This window comes from Telopea speciosissima, unplaced genomic scaffold, assembly GCF_018873765.1.
Source record: "Telopea speciosissima isolate NSW1024214 ecotype Mountain lineage unplaced genomic scaffold, Tspe_v1 Tspe_v1.0066, whole genome shotgun sequence".
NCBI classification, from domain to species: domain Eukaryota; kingdom Viridiplantae; phylum Streptophyta; class Magnoliopsida; order Proteales; family Proteaceae; genus Telopea; species Telopea speciosissima.
In genome coordinates this window covers 10,820-21,365 of record NW_025317402.1, presented here as the reverse complement: position 1 = coordinate 21,365, position 10,546 = coordinate 10,820, and the positions used below count along the sequence as shown (strand labels likewise).

General features: G+C 42.9%; 1 protein-coding gene across 1 annotated transcript; it reads left to right on the top strand.

Moving 5' to 3' along the window:
- Positions 1–3,302: 3,302 nt before the first annotated feature.
- LOC122647496 lies at positions 3,303–4,052 on the top strand. The gene has a single exon (XM_043840885.1). It carries the CDS (start codon positions 3,303–3,305, stop codon positions 4,050–4,052), a length of 750 nt encoding a protein of 249 aa, XP_043696820.1.
- Positions 4,053–10,546: the final 6,494 nt, after the last annotated feature.

Below are 10,546 nucleotides of genomic sequence, written 5' to 3'. Positions count from 1 at the left end.
GAATTGTGCTGCTGTTTTTGACTCTTTCATTTCAAATTGGAAGTATCTCCATAATGGAGAAGTAGGTTCTACAGCTCGCATTTGGGTGGGATGGGATTCGGCTGTGTTTAAAGTGGAGGAGATTCTAAAATCTGACCAATTTATCCATTTAAAAGTGACCACTTTGGGATCCTCTCTCAGTTATTTGTGCACTGCTGTCTATGCTTCTAATTCGGTGGAGGAGAGGAGGGAGCTTTGGAGGGATGTTACTAGTTTTGGTTCTAATGTTTCAGGTCCTTGGATTGCTCTAGGGGGCTTTAATATTGTTCGACAACAAAGTGAGAAGCTTGGAGGAGAACCTATCCGTCAGGAGGCTGTTGATGATTTTAATACTTTTATTTTTTACACGGGCCTTATGGACTTAAAGTGGAAGGGGGAATTATTTACTTGGAATAATAGGCAAGGGGGCAGCTCTCGAGTTTGCTGCAAGTTGGATAGGGTCATGGTTAACTTATTTTGGTTGGATGTTCTCAGGTCTTCAGAAGCTACTTTTCTGCTCCCAAGGCTTTCGGATCACTCTCCAGCTGTGATTTCAATTCTTGATGGGGTAAATTTTGGTCCTAAACCTTTCCGGTTCTTTGAGGCTTGGATTGGTAGGGAGGGGTTTGATGAAGTGGTAGCTAAAGGGTGGGACAGCACGGTGAATATGAAGCTTAATCCTATACTTAGGTTTGCTGCCAGGCTCAAAAATGTCAAGACAGAGCTGAAGAAATGGAATAAAGATAGTATTGGGGATGTTTTTCTTGCAGTGAAGGAGGCTTCTTCGGACTTAGCTCAGATCCAAATCAGCCTTGCTGCCCATCCCAATGACCTCAATTTGGTTTCTTTAGAAACAGCAGCCAAGAAGAAGTGGTGGGCAGCCCTTAATACTGAAGAAAAGTTTCTCAAAGAGAAATCTAGAGTCAAGAACATTCAATTGGGTGATGGTAATAATAGCTTTTTCCATACGTCTATGGTGTGCAGGCAAAACAGGAATCACATTTTGGAGGTGTACAATGCCAAAAATGAGGTTATCAAGGATCCGAATCTGATTAAAGAGGAGGCAATTTCTTTTTACATGAATTTGTTTGGTGCTAATGTTGAGGATGTTGGGTTCTTCCCAGAGACTGTCCCTTTGCAACATGGTCTGGACCTTGCGCAGCAGAATAGTCTTATTGGGCAGGTATCTAACAGGGAGATTAGAGAGGTGGTTTTTTCCATGAAGAACTCAAAAGCTCCAGGACCGGATGGATTTGGGGCAGCCTTTTTTAAGCATGCTTGGGAGGTTGTTGGGGAGGATCTCACTTTGGCCGTTAAGTGGTTTTTTTTGAAGTCCAGTATGCCTACCTCTATCAATGCTACTTTTATTAGTCTTATCCCAAAGACTGATAATACTTCTTCGTTTACGGGTTATAGGCCTATTGCCCTTTGTAACCTATTTTATAAAATTATTACAAAAGTTTTGTCTAATAGGTTACAAGGAGTTGTGGGGAAGGTGGTTAGTGACAACCAGTCTGCGTTTATCAAAGGCCGCTCCATTGTGGATAATATTCTAGTATGTCATGATGTGGTTAGGGGTATAGAGCAGAAGGGGACTCCCCCTACGGCGGTGCTGAAAATTGACTTACATAAAGCTTATGACTCTCTAAGTAGGAAGTTTCTTTTTGAGATCATGGAAAGGATGGGTTTTCCAAGCAAGTTTATTCGGTGGGTGAAGGCTTGTGTTGATACTCCTAGTTTCTCGATCCTTCTCAATGGGAGCCCAACAGGTTATTTTAGGGGCAAGAGGGGGATAAGACAGGGGGACCCACTATCCCCTTATTTATTCACAATTTCTATGGAAGGGTTTTCGGCCTTAATGCGGAAGTTGGAAGTTGAGGGACAGATCAGCCTGCTTCCAAGGTGCAAAAGCTCCCATCTTACACACCTGATCTTTGCAAATGATTTGATGATTTTTGTGAAGGCTGTCCCTGACTCTATTTTGGCTTGTTTGGGGGCTTCTATCTGATTTTCATATTTACTCTAGGTTGAGACTCAATAGAGCTAAGTCCTCTATTATTTTAGGGGGCCTTACCCAAACGGCCAGGCTGCAACTATTGGAATTAACAAATTTTGTGGACACTAAGCTGCCCATTCAGTACCTTGGTGTTCCACTTGTACCTCGTAAACTTTCTATGGTAGATTGCTCCGCTATCTTGGATCTAGTGAGGCGAAGACTTGACGGCTGGAAAGCTCGTTTCTTATCCTTTGCAGGACGGTTGCAGCTTCTTACCTCTGTTCTTCAGGGCTGCTATATATAATGGTTGGGCATCTTTGCATTACCAGGTGGTGTCAAGCTAAAGCTGGAATCCATGTTCTCAACTTTCCTTTGGACGGGCCCCTCCTTGGAACGAAAGGTACATTATGTTTCTTGGGACAGAATTTGCAAACCTAAGGATGAGGGTGGCTTAGGTATCCGCAGAATTTCAGAAATGAATATTGTGGGTATCCTTGAGCAAATCTGGTGGATTGCTTCCAAAAAGGATAGCCTATGGGTTAGGTGGGTTTATGCCCGTTATTTAAAAAATGACTCTATTTGGACTGTGAAAATTCCCCAAAATTGCTCTTGGGTTTGGCGTAAAGTCCTCAAGTATAGAGATTTGGTTGAACCCCATGTTCACCACTTTATTGGGTCTGGCCATGCTACAAGGCTATGGCTTGATAAGTGGCATCCTCAAGGGGTTTTAATCAAAAATTTTGGGGATCTTATCAGATACGATGCAGGTTCTTATCGTATGGCTCTGGTTTCGAATATTATAAGACAAGGCACCTGGCATCCTACTCCTCATGGGTCTTTTGATCTTATTAGTGCTTGGGGGGATTTGCAACATGTTCCTATTTTGAGAGGCAGGGATGACCTTATTATTTGGAAGAATTCCCCTAATGGCTTATTTACTACTAAGTCAGCTTGGGACACTGTTAGAAGATCCTCCCTTAAAGTAGGGTGGCATAAATTTGTTTGGTTTACTCAGAATTTCCCTAAGCATTCTTGCACAACTTGGAGATGCCTTATGGAAGCTCTACCTACTAAAGATTAGCTTATTAAAAGAAATATTCAGGTTGGGCCGAATTGCATCTTGTGTTGGGCTGGTACTGAAAGTCATGAGCATCTTTTCTTTAATTGCCCTTTTCCCACTAGCATTTGGGGTCAAATTAGTTCTTTTTGCTCCCAAGGGGGTGGAGGCCCTACAAATCTCCAGAATGTGCTTGCTTGGCTCTTGAGTGTTGGTTGTGCAAATGATAGGATGGATTTGGTTCCCAAGTTGGGTTTTTGTGCTACTGTGCATTACATTTGGTGGGAGAGAAACCGAAGGCTGTTTGAGAACAAGGTTAGGACCCATGATCAGATTATAGAGGCAATTCGTCTTGATGTGGCCATTAAGTGTGCTGCCTTTCCCATTTCTGCTGTCCACAGCCCAAGGAACCAGTTCTTGGCTGATAATTGGGGGATTAGGGTGGATTGGAAGGTGATTACTCAAAAAACCTGTGCTTGGTTTAGACCTCCTACTCACATGGCAGTCCTTCACTGTGATGGGTCTTTAACAGCTGATAGAGCTTCCTATGGTGGAATCATTCGTGATGATGCAGGTGTTGCCATAATGGCGTATGCAGGGAAGGGAGATATTAATTCTGTTCTAAGCATGGAGCTCTTTGCAATTTTAAAGGGGGTCACTTTTTGTATTCAAAGGAACCTACTTCGGGTTTCCATTAGATCCGATTCCAAATTGGCAGTAGATATTCTTAATGGGGCTATGGACTGCCCTTGGAGCATGCAAATCTTGATGGACCGTATAGCTACGCTACTACAGCAATTACAGCGTAAGGAGATCAAACATGTTTGGAGAGAGCTCAACCAGCCAGCAGACTTTATTGCAGCCATGGATACGGGGGATGGGGAAGCAATTTTTAATCCACTTGATTTCCCACAGGACCTGGTGGAGTTGGTTAAGAATGATTCAGATGGTAAAGTTTTTTTAAGGACCTTGTCGCATTGAGTTGTTGGCCTGGTCTTAGGCTTTTCGACCGAGGGCCTGTCCTCGGGTTGTTTTAGGGGCTCTCCTCCCCCTCTTAGGCCTGTCTAAGGGGGGAGGACAAGGGCTGCCTTCTTCTGTATTTTTTTCTTCTTTCTTAATGCAATCACACTTACCTATCAAAAAAAAAAAAACCACTTTACAGCCAGAGTCAAATCTTCTCCCACAATCTCCCATGAATGCTTGTAAAAGGCTGCTCCAAAACCATTTGGTGCTGGAGCCTTAGAATTCTTAAAAGCAAACACAACCTCCATAATCTCCTTATTAGAGATTCTCCTAGTAAGGCTTTCCTGATGAGCTTGAGACAAACCATGCTGCAAAGGAATAGAGCTAGGAAAGAAACCACTGTCAACCGAATCAGTCCCAAATAATTTCTTATAATAAGAAATAGCTTCTTCCTTAATCTGGTTAGGATTCTTCACAATATCTCCATTCTCCCCTTGAATTTCCATGATGTGCTTCCTATGCTGCCTACAAATCACAGATTTGTAGAAAAAGCTATTATTACCATCCCCCAACTGAATGTGTTTCACCCTTGACTTTTCTTTCAAAAATTTCTCTTCAATAGCCAAAGCCTCCCAAAGTTTCTTTTTAGCCTGTGTCTCCATCAGCACCCAATTCGGATCATCAGGGTGCTCACTAAGCTGCCTCTGGATTTGAAACAAATCAGCCTCAGCCTCCTTCACTGCAAGAAAAACATCCCCCACACACTCCTTATTCCAGCTCCTCAACCCTTTTTTGACATTCCTCAATCTGGCCGCAAACTTAAGAATGGGATTAAGAGCCAAATTCACAGGCTGCTCCCCTGCCGAACCACCTCATCATAGCCATCTCTACCAATCCAAGCCTCAAAAAATCTGAAAGGTTTTGGGCCAAAATCTGCTTTATCCACCACAGCCACCACCACTGGAGAATGATCAGAAAGCCCAGGAGGGTAAAAGTTTGCATCAGAGGATCTAAACACATCCATCCAAGCTAAATTGACCAGAACCCTATCAAGCTTGCAACAAGTTCTTGCATCTCCCACTTGTCTATTATTCTAGGTCAAAGCCTCCCCTTTCCATTTCAAGTCTAGAAGCCCAGCACCATCTATAAACGAATTAAAATCATCCATAGCTTCAATCCGAACAGGGTCCCCTCCAATTTTTTCATTGTTACTTTGAATCACATTAAAATCCCCTAGAACAGCCCAAGGGTTAATAATGGCACTAGCAATAGCCCCAACATCCTCCCACAATTCCTTCCTAGCCACCATAGAATTAAGATCATAAACAACAGTACAAAAGAAAAACACCGAGGTACCCACAATTGACACCTTAGCATGTATGAACTGTTTGGATTTTTGCACCAAAACCACATCATAAAAATTCAGGTCCCAACCTAGCCAGATCCGAATAGAGTTATCAAGATCTCCATTATGCAAATACTTCCAACCCGTAAAAAAACTATCAAAAATAGAAGCACAATTATCCAACTTAACCTTGGTTTCGAAAAGCCCTACCAATTTAACCTCATGGTCTTTACACACCTTCTTTATCTCCATTCTTTTAGTAGAGGCATTCATGCCTCTAACATTCCAAGCTAAGCACTTCATTTAGTAGGAAGGGTAGAACTGTCATCTCCCCCTTTACTAGGTCCCACACCTTTGGCAACATTAGTCTCTTTCGGGTTTATAAGAACCCGTTGGGCTTGGAACTTGGACCCCCTCCCCGTGGGTCTACCCAGCAAAGAATAAGAATTTAAATTCGGTTGGGACATACCTTTCCCCATTTGCCCTTGAGCTGCACGAATCTCAGCAGATTGCTTTCTAAGTTTATCAAAATTAGTGAGAGATTTCGTAGGGGCTGACTCCTTCTCATTTGATAGACTAGAATCCTCCAATAAGTTATCTCCTTCCATATGGGCCGCACCATTCCTTTGAATTTGAATTGGAGTTTGTCTCATCGAATGATTAGGCGCCACCTCATGAGAATCTGTTACTTTTCTAATATCTTCCACAGATTTTGCCTTAGCCAGCTCCACACTAACATGGTTACCATTATAGATTGGATTCTCCCCACAAATCTCTCCAATGACTCCATCTTTCTCCTTAGGAATAATTGCTAACGGATTGGGTTGAATATCCTCCTCAAAATCTGCTCCCTCAAGTAATTCATTCCCTAATAAAATAGCACATGATTCCGAATCCAGCATTAAATCTTCAGGATCATAATGCACCTCCTCCGTAAGATCTTCCAAAATGGCAAAAGGATTAGATTGAGACAGCTCCCTGATCTTCGGATGATTCCCTGCAGATTTGAAACTCCCATTCCCTTTATTCTTGATAGAAATTAAGGAAACTGAATCCAATGCCTTTGTATTTGCACCAACTCCACTATCCGGCTGTTCATCTCCTACTTCATCATTATGAACCTGCTGCCCGTCTCCATTGCCGCCACCCATGGCACCTCCATTATTTCCAGCAACACTTTTCACTCGCCACTCCTTCTTAGACCGTGACTTATTCATATTTGAGTCTTGTTTGCCAAACAAACAATTATCTAAGAGATGGCCAAAAACTCTACAATGCTTACAAAGAGGGGGCTTCCAATCATAAACAACTTTTTGATAAAAAACAAGACCGTCATCTCCATAGACTGGAACAGAAGAGGGAAGATCCCTATCTGCAGAAACTTCCACACATAATCGGGCATAAGACAGCCTCTCCATAGACCGGGTCATTTTATCAGTGACAATAGGCTTCCCAATCACACTCCCAATCGAACTCAACGCATCAGCAGACCAGTAATGAAAAGGAAGATTTGGAATGGACACCCAAACCGGTACTGAGCATAAATCAACTCTTTCCAAGCACACCTTCGGGCTCCAAGGGCGCAAAATCAATGGTCTCCTCTGCACATACCACGGCCCCCCTTCAAGAACTTTAACTTTATCATCTTCAAGACTAAAACAAAAAATAAAAAAAACCACTTTCTAATAAATTAACATCCACATGGCCTGAAATTCTCCATTGTTTTAACAGCATATCACGAGCAAAGGTGAAGCTAGGTCTGCCCCCGATAAAATGACCCATAAGGGTGTTCTTCCACTTCTCAAGCCCTCCTTTTACCATCGAATCTGAACACTTCGCAGCCAAGACCCCATTAATGACTTCTGGTTCAACAAAAGAGAGCTGCAACCCATCACCAACCAAGGAAGAAGAAAAGAGGGCTGACCAAGGAACTCCCACCTTCTTCTTCGGCTTCTCCACTGAATCTGAAGAACCAACTCCCTGGTGATTCGATCCTCCAACTCCAGACACCTCCACTCCCCGAGCCTCTATGGAAGGAACACCACCATTAACAACACTCTTCTCACTCAAACCCGCAATATCACCCTTGCCAGCCAAGCCATCAAGAACAGGCCAACCACCCGAAACAGCCACCAAAACCCCTCCAGAACCACCTTCACCCAATCCCCTTTGTTCCCCCACTTCACCCCTTTCATCCGAGATGAGAAGAGGGGGAGGACCATTAGCCGGGCCTAAAGGCTGACCGGCCAACATCAAGAACAAACACCAAGAACACTCACTCTCAAAATCGCCAGAGCTTCTCTCTCCCCCTTCTCGAATCCTACTTCTCAAACAGATACCTATTTGACATATGTTCATTTTCTTCGAATCGATACCTATTTCAACATATGTTCATTTTTCGTTTAAACCAGAACAGGTGGATCGTTTGGGGTTATTTGGGGGCATTTATGTAATTTTTTGGATTTGGTATTTTTTAAAAAGTGTCCTTATCTCTTATTAGACGTGTGGATGCGATGTTGAGGGTCGTGACCTTCGAATCGATACCTATTTCTATATATATTCATTATCTCTTTACACCAAATCGGGTGGGTCGTTTGGGGTTATTTGGGGGCATTTATGTACTTTTTTGGGTGTGGTATTTTCTAAAAAGTGTCCTTATCTCTTATTATACGTGTGGATGCGATGTTGAGGGTGCTTACCTTCGAATCGATACCTATTTCGGCAAATGTTTATTTTCAATTCAAACCAGACTGGGTGGGTCATTCCGGGTTATTTGGGGGCATTTCTGTACTTTTTGGGTTTGGGATTCTCTAAAAAGTGTCATTATCTCTTATTAGACGTGTGGATGCAATGTTGATGGTCGTGACCTTCGAATCGACACCTATTTCACCATATGTTCGTTTTCGGTTTAAACCAGACCAGGTGGATCGTTTAGGGTTATTTTGGGGCATTTTCGTACTTTTTTGGGTTTGGTATTTTTTAAAAAGTGTCCTCATCTTTTTGGGTTTGGTATTTTCTAAAAATTATCCTTATCTCTTATTAGACATGTGGATGCGATGTTGAGGATCGTGACCTTCGAGGGGGGGGGGGGGGGGGGGGGGGGGGGGGGGGGGGGGGGGGGGGGGGGGGGGGGGGGGGGGGGGGGGGGGGGGGGGGGGGGGGGGGGGGGGGGGGGGGGGGGGGGGGGGGGGGGGGGGGGGGGGGGGGGGGGGGGGGGGGGGGGGGGGGGGGGGGGGGGGGGGGGGGGGGGGTGGGGGGGGGATCGATACCTATTTTGGCATATGTTCATTTTCGGTTTAAAAAAGACCGAGTGGGTTGTTTGGGGTTATTTAGGGGCATTTCTATACTTTTTTAGGTTTGGGATTTACTAAAAAGTGTCCTTATCTCTTATTAGACGTGTGGATGCGATGTTGAGGGTTGTCACCTTTGAATTGATATCTATTTTGACATATGTTCATTTTCGATTTGAACCAGACATGGTGGGTCATTTGGGGTTATTTGGGGGCATTTCTGTACTTTTTTGGGTTTGGGATTCTCTAAAAAGTGTCCTTATCTCTTATTAGACGTGTGGATGCGATGGTGAGGGTTGTGACCTTCTAATCGATACCTATTTCAACAGATGTTCATTTTTGGTTTAAATCAGACCATGTGGGTAGTTTGGGGTTATTTGGGGGCATTTCTGTACTTTTTTTGCTTTTGGATTTTCTAAAAAGTGTCCTTATCTCTAATTACACGTGCGGAAGCGATGTTGAGAGTCATGACCTTCGAATTGATACCTATTGCGACATATATTCATTTTCGGTTCAAACTAGACCGGGTGGGTCAGTTGGGGATATTTGGGGCATTTCTGTACTTTTATGGGTTTGGTATTTTCTAAAAATTATCCTTCTATCTTATTTTAGGTGTGGATGCGATGTTGAGGATCGTGACCTTCGATTCGATACCTATTTCGGCATATATTCATTTTCGATTTAAACCCGACTGGGTGGGTTGTTTGGAGTTATTGGGGGCATTTTTGTACTTTTTTGGGTTTGGGATTTTCGTAAAAGTGTCCTTAACACCTATTAGACATGTGGATACAATGTTTAGGGTCGTCACCTTTGAATCGATACCTATTTCGACATATGTTCATTTTCGATTTAAACCAGACAAGGTGGGGGTCGTTGGGGGTTATTTGGGTGCATTTTTGTACTTTTTTGGGTTTGGGAATCTCTAAAAAGTGTCCTTATCTTTTATTAGACGTGTGGATACGATGTTGAGGGTCGTTACCTTCAAATCGATACCTATTTTAATATATGTTCATTTTTTATTTAAACCAGACCAGGTGGGTCGTTTAGGGTTATTTGGGGGAATTTTCGTACCTTTTTGGGTTTGGGATTTTTTAAAAAATGCCATTGTCTCTAATTAGACATGTGGATGCAATGTTGAGGGTCGTGACCTTCGAATCGATACCTATTTCGACATATGTTTATTTTTCGTTTAAACCAGAACAGGTGGGTCGTTTGGGGTTATTTAGGGGCGTTTATGTAGTTTTTTGGGTTTGGTATATTCTAAAAAGTGTCCCTATCTCTTATTAGACGTGTGGTTGCGATGTTGAGGGTCGTGACCTTCGAATCGATACCTATTTGGACGTATGTTCATTATCTCTTTAAACCGGACCGGGTGGGTCGTTTAGGGTTATTTGGGGGCATTTCTGTACTTTTTTGGGTGTGGTATTTTCCAAAAAGTATCATTATCTCTTATTAGACGTGTGGATACGATGTTTAGGGTGCTGACCTTCGAATCGGTACCTATTTTGGCAAATGTTTCTTTTCAATTTAAACATGACCGGTTGGTCGTTTCGGGTTATTAGGGAGCATTTCTGTACTTTTTTGGGTTTGGGATTCACTAAAAAGTGTCCTTATCTCTTATTAGACATGTGGATGCGATGTTGAGGGTCGTGACCTTCGAATCGATACCAATTTTGGTATATGTTCATTTTCGATTTAAACCAGACTTGGTGGGTCGTTTAAGGTTATTTGGTGGCATTTTCATACTTTTTTGGGTTTGGTATTTTTTAAGAAGTGTCCTTATCTCTTATTAGATGTGTGGATGCGATGTTGAGGGTCTTGACCTTCGAATCGATACCTATTTCGACATATGTTCATTATCTATTTAAACCAGACCG